The sequence below is a fragment of the Urocitellus parryii genome, chromosome 14 (assembly GCF_045843805.1).
Source record: "Urocitellus parryii isolate mUroPar1 chromosome 14, mUroPar1.hap1, whole genome shotgun sequence".
Taxonomy (NCBI): Eukaryota; Metazoa; Chordata; class Mammalia; order Rodentia; family Sciuridae; genus Urocitellus; species Urocitellus parryii.
This window is the reverse complement of record NC_135544.1, coordinates 18,800,535-18,822,549: the sequence shown is the minus strand read 5'-3', so window position 1 is coordinate 18,822,549 and position 22,015 is coordinate 18,800,535. Positions and strand designations below refer to the sequence as shown.

The 22,015-nt window shown below is 41.6% G+C and overlaps 1 protein-coding gene across 1 annotated transcript in view; it reads right to left on the bottom strand.

Annotated features, from left to right (window-relative positions):
- Nucleotides 1–22,015, bottom strand: part of LOC144250064 (prolow-density lipoprotein receptor-related protein 1-like) — a 46,161-nt gene that overhangs the window by 4,927 nt on the left and 19,219 nt on the right. Inside the window, exons 14-29 of the mRNA XM_077792455.1 lie at nucleotides 17,594–17,905; nucleotides 16,419–16,631; nucleotides 13,685–13,876; nucleotides 12,977–13,192; nucleotides 10,508–10,746; nucleotides 9,141–9,270; nucleotides 8,728–8,912; nucleotides 7,754–7,940; nucleotides 7,007–7,225; nucleotides 6,455–6,638; nucleotides 5,288–5,489; nucleotides 5,033–5,197; nucleotides 4,333–4,533; nucleotides 2,805–3,354; nucleotides 2,292–2,417; nucleotides 710–824 (exon numbers count right to left, since the gene is read on the bottom strand). Coding sequence (XP_077648581.1) covers nucleotides 710–824; nucleotides 2,292–2,417; nucleotides 2,805–3,354; nucleotides 4,333–4,533; nucleotides 5,033–5,197; nucleotides 5,288–5,489; nucleotides 6,455–6,638; nucleotides 7,007–7,225; nucleotides 7,754–7,940; nucleotides 8,728–8,912; nucleotides 9,141–9,270; nucleotides 10,508–10,746; nucleotides 12,977–13,192; nucleotides 13,685–13,876; nucleotides 16,419–16,631; nucleotides 17,594–17,905 — 3,436 coding nt within the window. The remainder of the gene's footprint in view (nucleotides 1–709; nucleotides 825–2,291; nucleotides 2,418–2,804; nucleotides 3,355–4,332; nucleotides 4,534–5,032; nucleotides 5,198–5,287; nucleotides 5,490–6,454; nucleotides 6,639–7,006; nucleotides 7,226–7,753; nucleotides 7,941–8,727; nucleotides 8,913–9,140; nucleotides 9,271–10,507; nucleotides 10,747–12,976; nucleotides 13,193–13,684; nucleotides 13,877–16,418; nucleotides 16,632–17,593; nucleotides 17,906–22,015) is intronic.

Sequence of the window (22,015 nt, the reverse complement as noted above, 5' to 3'; positions counted from 1 at the left end):
AATTATCCTGTTGTTGTTGTTGTAACCCAGTGCACAATAATAAAATTGAAAATAGAACCCAAGTACTATCATTTGGGTCACAAGTGTCCCCTAAATGTTTCTAAGGTAAAGGCCTGGTAAAGGCCAAAATAAATCCACAGTGTGACACTATTGAAAGAGATGGTGGAAATTTTCAGGGGAGTTATTTAGCTTTCTGGAGACATGCCTTTTAAGGAGACTGTGGGACCCTGGTTTCTTCCTCTTCCTCTATTGCCCCCAGGCCATAAAATGAACAGTGTTGCCTTGCCACATGTTCCTACCATGATGCATTGCCTTGCCACAGGCCCGGAAGTAATGAGACCAAACCAACCATGGACTGAAACCTCTAAAACTGTAAGCCAAAATAAACCTTTTATCTTTTTAAGTTGATTATCTCAGGGATTTGTTACAGCAATAAAAAGCTGATTAACACACTAATTCTACCAGGGCCCAGACTAGTGAATTTACTACTTGAGTATGAATGCTACATAAGTAATGGGACTAATTATGTACTTTAACCAATTTGTGTAGAAGTGCATAAAGATAAGAGATTTACGCAGATCTACAGGAATTTGCCATAGAAACATATTAACATTTAATGGGAAACACAAAGATTTCTGAGAGATATGGGATGATGGAGTGTTCCAAAGTTCAGTAGACTACAGCACTGTCATAGTCACTGCAAGTTTACTTACCTTGTTGACTAAATTTGCTGTAAACTTTTAAGTCCACAATCTTCTGGTCTACTTGGAACCACCAATTTTCTGAAACTTCTGTTTTGCTGTACCAAACTTTAGTGATTTGGGCTAAAACAAAATCCAATGAATAATCATTAACAAAAACAAAATTTTATCTTAGGGCAACTTCCTGGGCAAAGAACATGGTTCAGTATGAATACTTTCATTCATTGGCCTAAATTCCAGTTGAGTAACGACAATTTTACAAAAGAGACACGTATTTTTCTAAACCTCATTTCTGGAAGAGAAATAAAAACCATTATATACTTTCCTCCATAATAAAGTCACATGTTTGTAAGCATGACCAGAATATCCATATATGTCCCATATACAGTGAGTGAATATCCATATATAGTGAGGATATGTGACACAGGTGATCCATGCAATTAATGAGTAATGATTTTAAATACTATTCTAGAACAATATTTCCAGAATTAGCTTATCTGCAACAAGAGTTACCATGGGATCTTAAAAATAAGACAGCAAAGGTCTCATGATGTACCTAATTAGATGGCAAAATTCTCACCATGTACCTAATAAATTAGCAACTCTCAGGTAGGAGCTGAAAACTTTTTTTTTTTCCTTCCATTTCTGATGCAACTAGTCCAACTAGCCAATGGACCAGCATTTGAAAATATAAAGAGAAAGATTTATCGTAAAGAGATTTTTACAGTTTCTTTAGACATGAGTCAGAAATTTATACACCAAAATCTAGTATATATAATAACAACACACTAGATCACTGATTTAGTATAAATCCTTTGAAATATGAGAAATTCCAGGTTAGAATGCTTGTTAATTTACTTAGTACTCTCGAGGGTACTTAATCAACCAAGAGAAGTACTGTTTTCATTTTACAGGTAAGGTGTTAGAATGACTCTTGGCAGGCATACCACCTAGTTCTGATTCCTGGCCCCGTTCTCTGTGTACGATACCATGGCTCTAGCTTGGATAAATGTTATCCAAAGGTCCACGTGTTGAGGTGGGATCCCTAACCTGTAGCTCTATTGGGAGGTGTTGGAACCTCTAGGAGGTGGAGCCTAGGAGAAGGGAGTTATATCATTAGGGGTGTGCCCTAGGAGGGGATATTGAGACCCTGGGCCCTCCTCCTCCTCTGTTTCCCCCTCCATGAGTGAGAAACCTCCTCTACCACAGGCTCCTACCATGATGTTCAGTCAACAGGGTCAAGTAATCATGGACAGAAACCTAAGAGACCAGGAATCAAAATAAACTCCCCTTTTAAGTGGATTATCTCAAGGATTTTGTCTCAGTGATAGAAAATGACCATAACCATGGTATCATCAAAAGCAGACAGCCTCATAGGAAAGTCAGGAATTTCTAGGAACAATAACCAAACTAGTAGAAGTTCTCCCCAGTCACGGAATCACTGTTACAGTATCCTTTTCCAGATTGGTTTTTCTTCCAAAGGCCAGATACTGCCAAAGACTGGTGCTAAGCCCTAGTAGCAGATACTCTCTGGATATCCAGGAGTGAATTCAGACCACAAAGATAACTGGATGGAGAATCAAGACCTACCATCATCAGTTGTTGTCCAGAACATCATGCCTTGACCAAACGTAAAGAGGTTAAGGCCCTGAATTCTTTGGCGGTCTACTCTGTGTCTAGAGCCATCTTGTTGAATACTTTCTATGAGTCCTCTTCCTAGGAAGAGAGGTTCAGTTAATTTCATTTGGTCCAAACACCTGTCCTACATCCTGTAGCTCCATCTGCTATGTCTTGCCTCCCCTCCTGTCTGCCATGACTTCTCTAAAGTCAGGTCTGCCTCATTCATTCCTCTTTAACAGTGAGACAAATAGTTACACATGCAGATTTCTTAAGTTCTCAATTTTATTCCACGAGAGGAACTGCATGACTCTGTGGGCTATGCCACGCTACTTAGGACGGGAGAAGATTGTTTAGGATATGTTGGTAGAAAATGTTCATGCAGAACAAAAAAGCTGATTGAAATTGTGGCTGAAGACAAGAGAGCCAGAATTGCATTATTTCACTCTGGCTTCAAGGTTTAGGGGGCCATTAGCAACTGCTTACCAGTATCAGCCCAGTACAGGCGGGTCCCTGAATCCGAAAAGGCCAATCCCACAGGCACCTGGGATTTCCACCATAGCATCTTCCTCCTGCTGCCGTCCATGGAGGCACATTCAATGCTGGAACCACGCTTCCTATCATCTAGGGAACCCAGGTCCACGAAGCACATGACTGCAGTAGGTGGGTGGAGCACAACAGACACTGGGCGGTAAAGATTTTCACTGAGCAAGACAATGGGATACTGGGCTTTTAAGGAACCTACATTAATACGGGGCTGTTCACTGTCAATCCAATACACGTTTCCACTCAGCCAGTCCACAGCAAGGTCAACCACAGTCCCCTTCACAAAAGTGATTTTCCTCCATGCAAGTGTGCCAGGATCTTTAAGCCTCAGCAGCCTGATATCACCATGATTCAACTCTGAAAGGTAGAGAGTTTTTTCCTGGACGATATAATCCATTGATGCAAGCTGGTCCACATTGGTAAAAGGAAGCATTCTATGTTCTGGTAAAGTTCCTTGTCCTGGGAAAGCTTTTAGATTTTTCAGATAGACCTATGGGGGGGAAAAAAATTAAGATGGTAGAACTGAATTGGTCTAGTCTCACTCTTCATTGATTTTTGCATTAACATTAGGATTCCTAAGTTTCAGATTTTCAGATATTCTACCATCTGAAAGCAGAGAGAAGTTCTTTTGCTTGCTTCCTGGAGCTTCAAGGACTAAAACTTCCTAGAATCTATGTATTTTGAAGATTTGTACATCTCTTGAAAGCCTTCAAAGCCTTCCTCTTTAAATGAGGTTCTACTAGTGAATTTCCAAAACCAATCTTCCACTCCAAAATTTCTTTTATAATTTTAAAATACCAAAGTTGACAAGTCCTCTGAATGGTAGAGGTTAGGGGTGACTTGTTTGTTATGACTATCTACTCCTATAATAAATTTTTTTTTTGTATCAGGGATTGAACTCAGGAGCATTCGACTACTGAATCATATCCCCAGCCCGATTTTGAATTTTGTTTAGAGACATTGTCTCAAAGAATTGCTTAGTGCCTCGCTTTTGCTGAGGCTGGCTTTGAACTCAGATCCTCCTATCTCAGCCTCTTGAGCTACTGGGATTACAGGCAGGTACCACCACCAGGCTCTCCTCCTATAACTAAAAACAAGTTTCTTCATTAGATGAGCTTCCTCTCCAGGCTAGAACCTGCTGAGCTGCTTGTATGTGGAGTGTCTCTGCATCATCAACCAGGTCCTTGGACAACTAAGCAAAGGTAAGCCCACTCTCAGATCTCTACCCTCACTGTGTTCTGGTGTACTAAGAACTTCTTCAGGGGATTTTAAGTAGGCACGGTCTTCCTTCAAGTATTTTGGAATACTTTATTTTGGTCATCATGGCAAGCAGCACATACTGAGTACTGAAATTTAATATTCCCAGGGAAGGGGCCCCTCCCATTGACACCTGTATGTGGAGAATTCAAACACCCACAGTCTGAAACAGTCTGTTTCAGATATGTAAGGAAAAGCTCGGGAACAGTACCTGCATGATAACTGTGGGTAGTACAAGAAACACAAACGCAGACTCCTTGAGGGGGACACAGGTGGTTCCATCATCTGCAAGCAGGAGCCCCACTGGACAATGACAGCTCCCCTTGGATCGTGGGCTCAGAAGGCACAAGTGAGAACACCCAGTGTCCAGACAAGGATTAGAAGACCTGGGCTGTAGCACCTCATGCATTATCTGGAAGAAAATAGCCAGTTGCTGTTATGTATTACTGAATTCTTAAAAACAGAAAAACAACGTGAGTAAATTCTTCTTTCACTTGTTTATTTATTTTTATAAATAAATATTTATCTACTTATTTTAAATAAATAATTTTTTTTCCTAGCCTGGGAAAATAAATCTAGGTTCAATCCCCAGAGCTTCATGGATGCTAAGTACACACTCTACCACCGAGGTACACTCCAATCCCTAGTTTTTTTAATTTTTTTTTTTTAGTTGTAGATGGACACAATACCTTTATTTATTTATTTTATGTAGTGCTGAGACTTGAATTCAGTGCCTCACACATGGTAGGCAAGCACTTTGCCACTGAGCTACAGTCCCAGCCCCTAAATTTTGCTTTTTAATCATTATAGATATATGTCACTAAGTTTGGTATTTAGGCACCTCTTATAACTAATACATACAGCCTTTCTGGGGAGAACTATGAGGATAACTTAAAGAGCATACTATATACCTTGAGTCCATAGGGCTGTCCAGAACGCTTGATGAGGACAGCCCTGTTCTTGCCTGTCATCTTCTGCACACGCTGCACTGTTCTTGTCTTCAACTCCGACCAGAAGACTTCATCTTCAAACACAGCAACTGAAAAGGGGTTCTTGATTTGTGTTAGCTGCAACATCTAAAATGGTGAAGGTGACCTTTCTAGGGTGAGTTTTACATACAAGACACATGACATTTCAAACAAGCCTAATGTCAAAAGGACACTTACACTAATGCCAGTACCATCTAGGTTGGCAGAGCCAATACAGTGAAATTTGTCATCGGACCAGAATATCTTCCAACTTAACTGGTCAAGGGCTATGCTAGTTGGCCGTCCAAGACCTTGACTGATGAGTATTTTCCTGTCGCTGCCATCCATTCCGGCTCGCTCTATTTGAGGTTCTTCTCCAATTTCGGACCAGTACATTAATCTGTGCAAATAAAAATCAACTTTAAGATAATGTATTGCCTTGCCTTATAGAATATAATGTCAATGCATTCCTTAAAACACTGTTTTACAGCTCAGTTATTTTTTCCTTCAGCGTTAATTGGGTCTAAGTGCACTTGTGAAATATTAAAGTACACTTTTCCTTGACATTTCATGGTGATTGTTTAGACATCATTGGAGGGTAAAGTATCTATCACAACAGTGGTACATGAATTCTGAGAGTACATTAGTGCCTAGCCTGGAAATATCCAATATGCCAATTATTCCTTGGCTAAAAAGTAGGATAATTTCATGGGCATATGCATGCCTTAGACTTCATTCTTAACCATAGGCTATTAGATGCATTGAAAACTACTGCCCATTTCTGGAGGGCCATGTTGATAGATTCCTGGTTAAAAGTATTTAAAAGGTTAAGAAGGAAGAGAGAGGGAACCCAATCTGTGTTACTTTTGGATCTTATTTCTTGTATCTTTTTCTTATATTTGCTATCCATAAGGCCATCCCAGTGAGGAGATGGGAATGTTAACTTTAAATTCTTTGCTTTTGCAGAAGGAAAAAAGACTCTAGATGGAATAAACCAAGCTTGCCACATTAGTCCTATGTTCCATACTTATTCATCATTTTAAAGTCATAAAGGTCCAGAGGGATATATGTTTATCTGAGCAGAAGAAACTACAGGTGAGCCACTGAGTGAACAATACTTTCATCTCATTTTACTGAAATTAGATCTTTTTTTCCAGGGTTTCTAAGATTACTTTTGTATAGTTGGCCCATATCACTATAGATCTAAAGTTTAGTAAGTTTTCTATTCATTCTGCTTTGAGATCTACCCAGAAGACCTTTTGATTCACTAAATCATGACATAAATCATAAACACAAACAACCTAGAACTAAGGAGGAATAACCAACCTCTAGGTCTTGATCAGTCATTCTGAAACCTGGACTCACCCATTTAGGGGATCCAAAGCCAAAGATTGGGGCTGAGTCAAATCATCATCCAGGACAATTGTATACTCAGATTTCCCTCTCCAAATGGCAGTCAACTGAATGGCCAAAATCTGACCAGCTGTCCCATCAGTCCAGTAGAGATTCCTCCCAATCCAGTCAACCATTAGACAGTTTGACTTTATCCCTGAAGAGAAGAAATAATTTAACATGAGAACACATGTTGAATGGTAATTTTTACTAGGTTTGAGTTCAAGGGTTCTGGAATTGTTCATTAATTTTCCATCTCCTATATGCATCTCCAATGCAGCAAATCTTTAAAATTCTCCCCCCTTCTATAGTAGATGACCATTAGAGATGATGGTCACCAGCTGATAATTTGGCAGACCCCCATGACTACAGAGAACACCATGCATCTTTCCATTTCCTACCAACTAGCAAGCCTTGGCTTCTTGTAGCAAAGGAAATATGATCAAATTCATGTTTAGAATGTAAACAGCCACTCGTTTTATTTTTTATGCAATGTGTATTTGGAAGCCTTAAAGGGTGTAATACCTTTTACCACGGTCCCTTTCTTTTTAGTGTCCATACTTATCCACTTTATACTCTCTGCATTGAGGTCTGCCCAGAAGACCTTTTGATCCACTAAATCATAGTCGACAGAGAAAATAATCAGGTTCTTGTCTGTGGTTGCTAGAATATCTTCTTTCAAGCTTCTCAATCCATAGAGGAATAGGTTAAACTGAATTGCAACAAGCAGGACTGGTTCAGCACCTGTCAAATAAGAACTGCTTTCAACATAGCCATAAAGGAATTTGAACAGTAAAAGCCAGCACTGACTAATGAATTAGAGGACAAAGTAGTCTCTTGCCTTCTCACTGACAGGGCTAGGATGCCAACAAGATGAGTAGTTCTTCATGATGTAATGGTTAGAATAATAACCATAGTGAAAGATACTTAGAATTTTTTTTTCCATTTTAATTCTCTTCTAACTAAGTATTTGGGAGCAGGCAGACCAGAAAAAAAAAATGCTCGACTGTATAGGTAAGGTTGAGCCATAGTTACAAATGCCAGAATTATGGTTCTGTTACAGTGACATCTTATTAGCAGATAGTTTCAGATTAATTCAGTGTGAAATGCAAGGTTTGAAGAGACAGCTGTGGGAAGTACTCGGCTTTTTCCGAAGAAAAACAAGAAGGAGCTTTTAGGATCTAAGAAAGATTGACATTGGGATTCCTGGAAGATTTAGGAGCTCAAAGCTCACAATCCAGGGGTCTGAAGATATTTGCAGCTCCAGTGTACCTGTCGCTTTGCAGGTGTGGCCATCAGGCTCCAGCAAGTAGCCAGGACGACAGGTACAGAAGTAGGAGCCCTGGGTATTGACACAGGTCTGACTACAAGGCCTACTACCCGACTCCTGGCACTCATTCACATCCTGGCAGATCCGACCACGGCTCTCCAGCTGAAAGCCTTGCTCACAAGCACATATCTGAAAGAGATGAGAAGGCATTAAAAATTTCTGAAGAAAGAACAACATTGACAAAATGGCATCAACCTTGGTATGAAATGTGTATGGGACTGTGTTGAATTCTGACAACTCAAATTGTTCTCAGAACCAACATTATATTTAATATAGTCAATTCTCTTTGCCTTATCAACCACACCCCTTACACCCTTTTCACCATCACGGGTCCAAGTTCAGCCCAGGACATCCAGAGCCTAAGCAGGATCACTGCGAGGAGAGGCACGCAGACTTATCTAGCTGGCTGTCTACCAACAAAGATGCCAGTATAACCCGACACCAGAACAGTTTCCCCACGACTTATCCATTACAATCAAGTTCACTGTGTTCTTGCCAACCAACAATACTAACTAGAGCCCAGACAGTTCACCATTTCAGGGCAGGTCAGATTCCAAAGACTCACATGGATGCAACTGTTTAGAAGCAGGTAGACAATTTCCTGCAGCATGAGGGGACTGTTTGGCTCTTAGGACAATCCACAACAGTTCTCACTTAGCCCTCCATGTCATTTAGAGCTCAGATGGTCATAGTTTTTGCAAGCTGAGTGGCAAGGTTCCAGGAGATTCAAGGTAGGAAAGGAGCCAAGAAAGGTCTCACCAGGAGCCAGAAGGCTCAGGCAGATCAGTGGAAGTCAAGACAGCTCTGCTATGTAAGACTTAAGAGGTCAAGGAGCAGTCAGGCACAACCTGAATGAGACCACTGCCTACTTTCCCTAGACCATGTTTATAGCTGCTCAAGAACAGAAGCAACTCACGGGCCCGGCTGGGGACGGGTAGCAGGTGTGGGAGCACTGTCCTGGGCTGCAGGCTGCCAGCGAGCACGCTCCACCTTCATCAGAACCGTCAGAACAGTCTGCCTTCCCATCACACACCTCGCTGAGGCTCAGGCAGGCGTCGGTGCCGCATCGGAACTCAGAACCCAGGCACTTCTGAGGGGGGCCTGCAAGGGATGGCTTCTTACTTAAGAGTTGTTTTCTGGCCCCCAGGGATCCCTCCCTCAGCATGGTCTCCCTGTGTATAATCAAGATGTCTCTGTTTTGAGAACAGATTTCTGGTTCTGTAGCATTTGCTTGTGAGCTGGTTGCTCACTCCCACAGTTAGGGGGCCCTTGAAAGCCAATGACCTCTGCACCCCTGTCCCGCCCACATGTAGGGCTCCTTGTACTTACATCCAGCCTCGTCACTGCCGTCCCTGCAGTCACTGTGTCCGTCACAGTGCCAGGAGTCAGGCACACACTGGTCTCTACTGGCACAGCTCCACTGGGTCGGGCCACACTGAAGCACCTCAGGGTCACAGTCCTGAGGAGACAGCGATGTAGTCAGCAGCTCCGGCATCCAGAGCCCAGAAAGGGAGCTTGGGGGAAGGAGGCCTGGGTGAGGAGACTGCTCCCAAGCCCGCACTTTAAGGAGGCCAGATGGAGTCCAAAATCTCAGAAGTGACATGAATTATGAGAAAGTCTTTTTGTAGCTGGAGTTTAGGATATCAAGTAGTGGGAAATAACGTCTTATTTTTGACACACTGACCGATTGGGAAGCCTTAACTTAATTTGCAAACAAAAGCAAAGGAATTTGTTCTAGAAACACTGATGTAGAATTCTGCCTGCCCTGGCTAACACATACCCCAGCAAATTAACACTGAGCATATTTTTGTACCTACTCTGACTTGGGTACTCGAAGGGAGAGGGACATCTATGCACCTGCTAGTCCCTGGAGCCTTTAAATTCATTCTCAGCCCCTCTGCAGGACAAGATGTATCCTAAATCCACAGTTTCTGAAGAGGAAATTGAACACTTAGGAAAAAGTCCTTGCTTGAGGTCACATGCAAGCAGTAGAATTTGAGTTCAAGCTGCATCTATACATGCTGGAGCTTTAGTAAAATTCATAGTGACAATTAAGTAGAGCTAGTGACAGGGTTGTTCAGTCCTTCATACCACATATCTAGGTAGGACATTTATGTCATGGTTATCACATGCTACCACTTGCAAATCTCCTACAACACAAATATGTCTCTTGAAAGTATGAATTTCAACAGCTTCCTGTTAACATTTGGAACACTTTGATGTAACTAGGAGTGGCTTTCTGGGGAGTAATTATGGTGACTTCTCTGGTCTTGCATTTTCCCAAATTTTCTACAGAAATCATGTACTATGCTGTGATTAGAAATCCACAGTTGGCCCTCCATATCTATGGGTTCTTTGTCCATGGATTCCACTAACCAAGACCCCAAATATTTGCAAAAGAAATAGTGTTTGTACTAAATATATACATTTTTCCTTGATATTATTCCTTACACAATAAACTATAACAACTATTTATGTAACATTTAACTTTGCATTAGGTATTATAATTAATCTAGAAATGATCTAAAGAATCTTGCAGGATGTGCTCAGGTTATAAGCAAATACTATACCATTTTATACAAGGAACTTGAGCCTCTGTGAATATTTGAATGTCCATGAGGCGGTCCTGGAGCCAATCCCCCACAGATTCTGATGGGTGACTAAACTCCCCTTTTCCTGAAACAAGAGTGTCCTACCTTCTCATCACTTCCATCTTTGCAGTCCAGGTCATGGTCACATATCCATTCTGCCAGCACACATTCTCCACTCCGCCTGCACTTCACCTCCCCTGGTGGGCACCTCAGGGGCCAGGCAACAGGGCAGTCTTCTTCATCCGAGTGGTCCAGGCAGTCTCGGTTCCCATCACAATGCAGAGAGAAAGGGATGCACTGGCCATTCTCACATCTAAATTCAGATGGGCTGCATTTCTCGTGAACTGAAAAAATAAAAAGCTTTAGGTGAGAACTAAACCACATAGGAAGCAATTCAATGACAAATAAAATGGTTAGAAGATCCCTCAGTTTAGTGCTATCACTTCATTTTAGGAACTAGCCCAAACAAGTGTTAGAGCAGGAAGATGGTTCTAGTCCAAAGTTGGGTCAGAAAGGGCCTAATAAGGAGCTCAAGCCCCAACCAGAAGCTAGCCCTGAAAATCTGCTATTTGTCCTAGAAATCAAGGGCTGAGGGACAGGGGTGGGAGGATGTGTAGGACACTGGGATAGGCACAGTAAGGACACCCCTCTGGGCCCTTTATTTATCTATCAAAAAAAAAATGCTTCCACAACATGCAAAATATTCTATAATTTACATTCTTAAACTCAATACGTATACATAGATGTTACTTGATAAACATCTAAGAGAAAGAATCAAGCCTAGGAAAAACTACAATAGGTGTTAAAAAGTAAATCATACCTTGAGTATGATTTACCTCCCTTCCTGTATCTCTTACCTCCTGATATTGTCATGGATCCCAATGCAGTCATAGCCTCTGGCTATGCAGTCTCCTCCACATTCAAATCTATCATGGTACCTGTTATGGTGGGGATCCGGAACTTCATCTGAAAAGTTCACGTATTGGAAGCATAGCAAGGTGCAGAGCTGGAGCTTTCAGAAATAATTAGGTCTCTGACCTCTTCAGTGGATTAATCCATTTGTAGATTAACTCACTGACAGCTGAATGGACTACTGGGTGATGACTAAAGGTGGGGGGGATGTGGTTAGAGGTATGACCTGGCCCCTTCCTCTTTCTCTCTCTGCCTCCTGACTGCCACAAGCTGAGCAGCTCTTCTCACCACATCCTTCTACCATGATGTTGGCAGAAGCCTTACCTCATGCTCAGAGCCATGGAGCCAGCCAACCATGGACTGAGATCTCTGAAATCATGAGCCGCAAATAAACATCTCTTCTCTAAGTTGTTCTTTGTCCAGTAGCTTGGTCACAAGGACAGAAGGCTGACTAACGTAGTGACTTACCCAGCTTCCCTCCTCCCACTTAGATTCTCCCAATTTTCTCTGCTACACGGATCCCACAAGGCGGAAGCTGAGACGAAAATTTAAATCTTCAAGGAGGTAGAGTCTAACTCAACATAAAGGAACTTTGGAGCATCGATGGATTCCCACTAGATGGTCTTGTAATAGAAGGGAGCATTGGAGCTGATCTCCAAGATCCCTCTACCTCAAGACCTTTTATCTTAGTCTGTTACATCTGTAGAAAAGAGAGTCAATGATCCTCATTTTTGGATTCAGTGTTGACACATTCAACTACTTACTTTCTTTGTAACCTCAGGTCAGTACTTCCATGTTAGAGTCTGTAAACAAGTCAAAATAACACCTGGCATTTTGCCAGGGGAATGTTAGAGTTCGTAAACAAGTCTGGATGGTGCCTGGCAAAATGCCAGAGGGAGTGGTTTGAGAAGTAACAAAAGCAAGCCATTAAGTGTGGAGATTCCTTATTGGTTGACTGATGTATCTCATTTATGCTAATTAAGATAAGCTGTGCAAAATGTTTAAATACCTCTGTTGCCCTACAATAAAGGGCTCGTACTCCTGCTGTATCAATGTGCAAAAGTTATTCGTCATCCCCCCGGTTATTTTGCTGCAGCACACCCCGGCACTTCCATACTCTCATGTCATCTGCAGACACATGCATAGTGGCAAGAAATTTAAGTCACTCAATGTGCAAGTTCCCAGCAGAGGTCAAACAGACGCACTGGGGCATTCTCATGTTGGCTCTTAAACTATAAGTGTACTTTTTGCAGTCTATTTAGTCTCATTTTGGTGATTTTTCTATTGAATGGCCTCCTAGCACAGGGCTGAAATGCTGTCTAATATTCCTGAGCACAAGACAGCTGTGACGTGCCTTAAGGAGAAATACCTGTATTAGGTAAGCTGCGTTAAGGGCTGAATGGCAGTGTTGTGAGCTCAATGCTGATGAATCAACAATGGATATCATGACACCTTTCAACAGAAATACATATGCAAAGAGGCTAAGTATCAGTCCGTTGATGAAAACATTGTGACCAGAGGCTCCATAGGTACCCAACCTGGCATGACTTCCAGGAGTGAGGGTGGTTCCATATCTGCTCATTTAGAACCTACCTACTATGAAAAAGCAGCAGCAACTGTAATACTGTTTAAAATGCTTTCAGGAAGCCCCTTGAAACCTACCACATCCTTGTTCATCTCTCTTGTCAGAGCAGTCTGGGTTCCCATCACAGAGCCAGCTTTTAGGGATGCAGCGAGTCTTGTTGTCACACCGCAGAGAACACTCTTCCACAGGCTTCCAGCAGCTGAGCTCATCAGACCCATCCAAGCAGTGCTGAGCCCCATCGCAGTGGTATTTCTCCTCTATGCACCTTCTTCCATCCAGACACTGGAAGACTCCTTAAATGGAAAATGCCAGAGCTAGCACAGTCAGACAGAAGGTCCAAACTGAGACGAACTCACTCTCATTCTGGAATCTGAGGTGTAAACAGACTGCATCTTGTTTAATCTGAGTTCTAATATCTAATTGATTCATAACATGCTCAGGTCAACTAAACCAGGGAGGTAAGCTAGGTCATTAACTAAAGCCTTGTGTTTGGTTACTCTGATGACTTGTAAGACCACCTCTGGTAAAAGTGGGCCATTTAGGTCAGATTGGAACAACTAGCAAATTTGAAGCAGCAAGGAAGTAATAGTCTAGCACGTGGCTTAGATGTGGTAAAATGGGCACTCACAGAATCGGAATCCTGACAGGCTGTGGCTTTCATCTACGCAAATCCGCCTAGGGAAAGTCAGCAGGACTCCGATCAACACTCTGACAACTCAAGGCACGCTCAAAGCCAACTCAGAGTACCTGGCACAAAACACTGAGGACAGGAGAGGGTGACAGACCTGGTTTGTGGCAGAGCTGGGAACAGTTCTCTTCATCGGAGCCATCCTGACAGTCACGCTGGCCATCACAGAGGGACTCCCGAGAAATGCATTCCTTCCCATCCCGACAGAGGACAGAGGACCGGGTGCAAAGTAGAGGTGGTGGAGGAGGAAGAGTAGGAGGAACTATTGTGGCTCCTTCGATCTCAGGATCTAGAGCAAACCACTGCTTCAGCAAGTCAGGCCGGTATGGCTCAGCACTGGGGGCATGCTCCTATTGTCCCCTTCTTCCAGAAAGACATGTCATGGCTGAATACCAACATTTTTCTACTTCATAAGAATAAAAAGTGAAACTGTCTCCATCTTACATCCTTAGATTAAGTGTGGTACGTTAGATCATTATCTACTGGCTTTGAATTTGGGCAAATTGTTTTCTTCTTGCCACTCTACAAACTTTAACCTTAATTTTTTTTTTCACTATCTGCTACTCTATTCCAGTCTGAGGAATAAAAAAGTACAGTTATGTGTAGTATGATTGACATTTCAGTCAACAACAGTCTCACTTATGACAATAATCTCATGAGATTAAAATGAAGCTGAAAAGTTCCTAGCACTCTGTGATGTCACTAACATCATATAAAGTTGAGGCTGTTCTTATGTCAAGCACAACGAATTACTCATGTGTTTGTAACGATACTGGTGTTAAAAAAAAAAAAAAAACGACTATGCTGCCAGTCATATAAAAGTCTAGCACAGCTGGGCACTGGGTACATGCCTATAATCCCAGTGGCTCTGGAGGCTGAGGCAGGAGGATGGCAAGTTCAAAGCCAGCCTCAGCAATTAGTGAGACCCTAAGCAACTCAGTGATACCCCGTCTCTAAATAAAAAAGGGCTGTGGATGTGGGCTCATTTGTTAAGTGCCTTGGGTTAAAAAAAAAAAAAAAAAACAAAGTCTAGCACATACAAATACGTACAGTAGGTGTATATGGTCTACTCCATCTGGGCTTGTGGGCTTGCGTAGGTACATTATATGATGTTAATATAGTGACGACATCACTAACATTACACATTCTCAGAAGATATCCCTATCATTAAGTGAGGCATAACTGTCCTTCTGCTTTCCTGCTATAGCATCCTGTGGTCTTGAATAAGGGCCAGCATATAATGGGTCCTCATTTGCTGAAAAGCATTAATTACAGTCCTAAAAGTTATCATTAGTGCTCTTCAGCAACCATTGTAGCAACTGAACAGATTTGTTAGAATAATCAAGATTGGATTTGTTACAGAAAATCAACTTTACTGGCACACTTCACCACCTAAGAAATCTGTCCCTATGCCTAATGCTTTTAACTCTTAAGATCAGGCGTAACCAACCAGTGAGTCAAAAAGGCAGTTCGGTGGCTGGGGTGGTGGCTTAATGATAGAGCGCTTGCCTAGCATGTGTGAAGCACAGGGTTCAATTCTGAGCACCACATATAAATAAATGTATAAAATAAAGGTCCATCAACATCTTAAAAAAAAGAAGTAAGGCAGTTTGGACAGAGGAGGGGAATGGGAGGACAGAATGAGATGGGGTATACAGAAGGAATGTGTCTGTCCTTTGTGTTTCCACTTCAAGACATCCAGCTACATCTGCTAACAATGACAATGACGCCTGTGATATGAATTCCCTCTTTTCCTGCCTTGTGATTCAAGATCAGATTTTTTTTTTTTTTGTGGCGGGGGGCGGGGAGGCTCTGTGGCAACAACATATATGAAAAGAAAAAGAAAGGCAAGTCAGCCTTAAGCAGATTCATTCAAATAACCCTGACACAACTTCAATAAAAGCAAGAGCACTGTTTTTCCTGGTACAAGTTGAACATGCTAAATCCAAAAATCTGAAGTCCAAAATGTTTCAAAATCTACAACTCTGTAAGTGCCAACACAATGCCACAAGTCCTCAGGTGACAGGCCATAGTCATGCAGGAGCAAGCACTAAACATGTTGTATAAAATTACCTTCAGGCTATGTGCATAAGATGTATAGAAAACATAAGTGGATTTTTAGACTTGGGTACCCTCCCAAAATATTAGGTAGACTCAAACATTACAAAACTCCAAAAAACTCCAAATCTGTCTCAAGTATTTCAGACAAGGAAAACTCAACTTGCATCCACAACCTTAAAGGAGTCTCACAGAGGGTCCCCTTCAAGATACTACTTAGCCAGGCATGGTGGCATACCCCTGTAATCCCAGAAGCTCTGGAAGCTGAGGCAGGAGGATTGCCAGTTTAAAGCCAGCCTCAGCAACTTAGTGAGAGACACTGTGTCAAAATAAAACAATTAAAAAGGGCTGGGATGTGACTCAGTGATTAAGGGTGCCTGGGTTCAGCTCCATGAGGGGGAAAAACGGTTTCTTTGATAAATCAGTTTGGGAAACTGGTTTAGAGCAAATTAAATGGATTTTTTTTTTAAAAAAACTGCCAAAAAGGCTTGACTATGCTGATGTGCAAGATGATTTCCAAAAGGGACGATGGCCCGCACCCTTCTTTGAATATGGCTAAGAGATTTATGTCATTAAGGAACTTGAAGAAAGGGGGTGGATTCTTGTGTTTCCAACACAGAGAGCCCTTAGGGAGACAGCCTGCTGAACTGTGGCTGAAGACAACTGCCCGTGCAAACGTACAGGCACCCAGGATCGGATCCTAGGAAAGCACAACAACGAGAAGGGTCCAGTGAAGTGGAGTCAAAGAATAACCAGACCAAAGAAGGACTCACCCGGCACCTCCTGGTTCTCTGCCAAGATGATCATTTTCTTTACGTATGATTCCTTCAGCACTGAGAAGGGCTCCAGCGTCTTCCTGTTCCACAGCACAAGAGCTGCCTGGTCCACCGTCACCAGGTAGGGCTCATGGGCCGCGATGAGCCCATCACTCCAGGACTTGTTCAAAGAGTACGTTCTATTTTTTAGGAGACTCAGACTTTGCAACCCTAAGGAAGAGCCAAGGTCTTAGAAGCGGATGCTGAACAAGTGACCTGTCACCACTGAATGCTTGGGTGGGGTGCACAAGTGCTGTCAGATTGAGGTTCAAAAACCCCAAATATAAAGAAGCACATACTCTTCCTATCATGTTTTCTAGATTTTAATTTTATATGTAAAGACAGCCTAATGAGGTGCTTTAAGCTCCCGGAAAGCAAGGGGCTTTGTTCTGCCATGAGGGAACGTCAGATGTGACTTTGCTGCTTCCATGTATACTAAAAACTCCTGGCCATCAGCACGTAGCTGACCTCACGGACAGACTCCGGGGGAAGAAAATGAGCAAACTCAGCTACAGAGATATAACCTGTACTTGTTTCCAAGTGACAGCTGCAACCCTTGGCCCTCATTGGCAATGGGACTTTGGTTTCATTACTTCTACTTAATGAAGTAGAAGTGAATCCTGGACACGACAAACGGCTATTCAAAGTATATTTTAAAAGTTATTAAGTATGTTATTTCTGAGGTTTTCCATCTTCTAAATCCCCAAACTACACTTTTAATCAGAGGCAAATTTAAGGTGACTATCCATGCTTTAACTGTCAAACTTCTAGTCAAATCCTGTATCTACCTAGTTCTTGAAATAACTGGGATGGCTAGGAGAGAGGACTTCAAGTGTTCTCCCCACAAAGAAATGATAAATGTCCCAGGTGACAGATGCACCCTGATTTGATCACTGCATATTGTACACATGTGTCAGAACGTCACACTGCACTCCATAAATATGTCTACAATTATTGTGTGTCAATTAAAAACAAAAAAGAATTTCCCCAGCACAGACAAAAAAAAAATTTAATTAAAAAAATTGAAAACAAATGTGAAAGAATGACTAGAGGCATTATACTAAAGATAGGACTGTCTAGAGCTCGCTGTCCCCTGGTGCTTCCTCACGTGCATTGGCAGTACAAGGGCTTACCTGACCCTTGGGTAGTCCAGAGAATGCTATCGGAGCCCAGGTCTAAGGCCATCTGGGTGTCCGCTGTCCAGGTGCCTCTCCAGACCTCCCGTCTGATTTTGCCATCCAGGGTTAGACTCTGCAAGTGTTTCCCGCTTTCCACCCAATAGAGCACCCTCCTGGGCCAGTCGAGAAGCAGCTGCAGTATGATGCTGCTGGTGCTGTAGAGGGTATGTGTGTCGGCTCCAGGAATGCTGGTCTTCTGGATAGCACCTCTGTCGCAAGGCAGCCAGAACAGGTGCCCTGTTGCTATGTCCACATTTGCTGAGCAGACTGCAGGAGGAAAAGGAACTCTATTATACAGGGCTTTCAACCCATTCACGTGCTGACTCAAACTCTGGGTCAAGGAAAGAAAGGAGACAAGAGTTGGGGCAAGGATGTGAGAGTCCCTCACAAACTGACAGCGCTCATTTCCATGATGAGCCTTATCACACATGCTCTGGTTCCAGTACCTTGTCACATGAGTTCCTTTGATCCCTGTAGACACCTGGCAAGGGAGGCATGCATTATACTTTTGTAGGTTTGATGTCCAAGCGGCATTTAAATGCAGGTCTGCGACTTGAGATGCACATTCTTTCCTCCTCAGGGGTTAATATGAAAATCAGTCCACTGCATGTCAAGTCAACAGAACTGAAACTGCTAGAGGAAAGCAGAGATTGTGACACCCCTATAGTGGTATGGAAGGTCACTGATGGAGTGCATGGACAATGAGGAAATTTACAACTAGAAGGCACAGTTATGCTAGGAACCACGTCTACAAAAGCCACAAAATGTCTGCTTTTAGATGTGAAGAGCTGAGTTAGGCACTAGCCTGCAAAGCACTCTCACTACTACCCACACCCACCATAGTGTTATCCAACCGGGTCTCAGCTAGGTATTTAGCTATGCCAGGATGCCATCTAGCATACAGTGTGAGAGCAATATCAGGCTAGCAAGTCAGATCGCTTCATTCAAAACCCTGTTCCATTTTGGTGGTGTGCACCTGTAATCCCAATGATTCAGGAGGCTGAGACAGGAGGATTCCCAAATTTAAAGCCAGCCTCAATAAGTTAGTGAGGCCCTATCTTAAAATAAAAACATAAATAAAAGTACTACTAAGCTCAATGGCAAAGCATTCCTGAGTTCAATCCCTAGTACCAAAACCAAAAACATACTGTTCTTTCACATGATGTCAGTTAACTTCTATGCCTTGGTTTCCTTAAATGTGTAATAGGGTATTTTTGGTAGGGGTGTTATGATAATTAGGGTTAAAACAAATCAAATAGAAAGGTTAGGATAGTGTCTGTCATTTTACAGAAGGTAACAAAGCTGATTTGCACAAGCTTACACTAGCCAATTATTAAATTTTTAAAAATCCTTTAAGCTGATTATTCAATATTAACAATTAAATGAATTATACTGATTTATTGAAAGCAACAACTACTCATTACTTTCTAACTGTTCTCCTACAGTTCACTATTACAAGCTGAGTATCCAAATTTTATCCAAAATGCTTAGGACCAAATGTTTTGGATTTTGGAATATTTTTTTTACAATGATGAGGTACTTTGGGGATGGGAACCTAGTCTCCAAACACAGAATTCATTGATGTTTCATGTACGCCTTACACATGTAGCCTAAAAGGTAATTCTTATACAGTATTTTTGGTGCATCTGAACTTTGACGACAACTCACCACAAATGCCAGGCATAATAAAATCAAGAATCAACCAATGGGATGATATCAAACTAAAAACTTCTTCACAGCAAAGCAAACAAGAATATGAAGAGAGAGCCTACAGAACAGGAGAAAATCTTTGCCACCTGCACCTCAGAGCATTAATCACTAGGATATATAAAGGACTCAAAAAAGAACACCAAACAAACAGATAACCCAATCAATAAACAGGCAAAGGAAATGAACAGCCACTTCACAGAAGAAGAAATAGGACCGGTCAACAAAAATGCAAATTAAAACTACACTGAGATTTCATCTCACTCCAATCATAATGGCAGCTATCAAGAATACAAGTAACAATAAATGTTGGTGAGGATGTGGGGGAAAAGGTATACTCATACACTGACAGTGGGGCTGCAAATTGGTACAACCATGCTGGAAAGTAGTATGGAGGTTCCTCAGAAAACTTGGAATGGAACCATCATTTTGACCCAGCTATCCCACTCCTCGGTTTAACCCAAAGGACTTAAAATCAGCATAATACAGTGACACAGTCACATCCATGTTTATAGCAGCTAATTCAGGAGGACTAAGCTATGGAAACAACCTAGGTGCCCTTTGACAGGTGAATGGATAAAGAAAATGTATACATATACACTAGGGAACATTACTCAACCAGAAAGAAGAATGGAATTATGGCACTTGCCAGTGAATGGAAAGGAACTGAAGACTGTCATGCTAAGTGAAATAAGCCAGTCCCCAAAAACCAAAGGCCAAATGTTCTAGTAGGTGGATGTTAACACACAATAAGGGGTGGGGAGGGAAGAATAAAAGATCATTGGATTAGACAAAGGGGAATGAAGGGAAAGAAGAAAGGATGGGAACAGGAAAAACATAATGAATCAGAAATAACTTTCTTATGTTCATATATGAATACACAACCAGTGAAACGCCACATCATGCACAACCACAAGAATGAGATCCTAATTAGAATAAATGATGTGTGTATAATATGTCAAAATACCTTCTACTGTCATGTATATTTAAAAAGAATAAATTTAAAAATTTTTTTCAACCGACGGACCAGCCATGGAAGTTTCCATTTATTCCATTTTGTGAGAACTCAAAAACTTTCACATTTTATCACATTCTGGATTTTAGATCTTTGGATTGGGGCCACTCAACTTGTATCTATTCTCTTGTATGTTTATGTCAATTGTACCCATATGGTGGAGATACTAAATAAAGGTTTGCTCACACATCTCTTCCCAACTCCACATTTAATAATGTATCACATTGTAGCTTGAAATCTGCCATCGTGGGAGTATTTACATGGTGAAAATTGTAAATACTACAAACCAGGGCTTGACTGTTTTCCATTCCCTGGTCTACAAAACAAAATTTAAAATTTTTTTAAAATAAAAACAATTGCCCTTGGGCCAAGTCGGCCTCCTTGGTTGGTTTTGTAGATACAAGTTTTAATGGAATGTTGCTGATCATTCACACTCTGTCTATGACTACTTCAGTGCGATAACAAGAGAGAGCCCATTAAACCTAAAATATGTACAATCTGGCCTTCTTACACAAAACGTTTGCCAGATCCTAGTCTAAATCTAAGAAAGTAATAAAATGTAAATGATTATAAGATTCATCTTGCATGTGTCATATCTATAGCCATTATACTTTAAATACCCCCCAAAGTTAAGGAAACCTTTTTTCTAGTATTTGAAATTTATTATTCAATTCAGCAAAGAAGTCATTTATGTCACCGATGAACTGATTCCAAGTCTTTATCACTTCACTATGAAAACAGAAGCATCAAACTCCGTTCAAGTTGAAACTACACTCCTTCAAAAATATCATTGACTAATCAGATAGTAGCAAGCATTTATTCAAAGATTATTAAAACTTAGTTGAATTGTAACTCATAGAATTGCTTTTGATCCAAGACTTTACCATAAAAAAAAATTCTGTGAAAATCAGTCAAAATAACCACGAAAAAAGTTTACAATAAAGAAATCGTGTTTTTTAACATTTGTAGGTTGATATCCTTTACATCAGTAAGTTTTATTTTAAACATATGTAAGTATATATGTGCACTTGTCCTTGAAGAGCTGGTGGCTATCATTTTCAGCACACCCCTGGGTATCACAGGAAGAACTCCAATGTTAACCACCAGAGAAGAAGACCAACAGGAGAGGCATGAGGGTGGGCTACGGGGCAGAAGAGGGAAGCCAGAACGCAAAGGGCCGATGGGCTGTAGGTCATTCCTAGTACTGGGCCTTAGTGGGGAAGCATTTCTTTACTATTCCTTACATTTTCATAGGGAGGAACTTACACATCTGAGTTCTCCCCATAACCACGAAGTTACTCTGCCTGCAAAAGGAGAAATGACTTAAGGTTGACAAACTAGTAAGAACAGACTGGCCATCTTAGATGCAGATGCTATCTTCCCTTTGTTGGGTTCTGTTGTATCCAGAGAATATTGACTTCTCTTCTGGAATTACAGACTCAACCTTGGCCCTCTGTGGATTCTGTTGAGAGCCCAATTATCAGGGTGAGTGAAATTCTTTTGAGCCATGCTACACTACTTCATGTATGTGTGAGTGTGTGTGTGTGTGTGTGTGTGTGTGTGTGTGTGTGTGTGTGTTTTGCTGGGAATTGAACCCAGCACAGTGAATGGTAGGCAAGTGATCTGCCACTAAGCTATATTCCCTGGCTCCTATA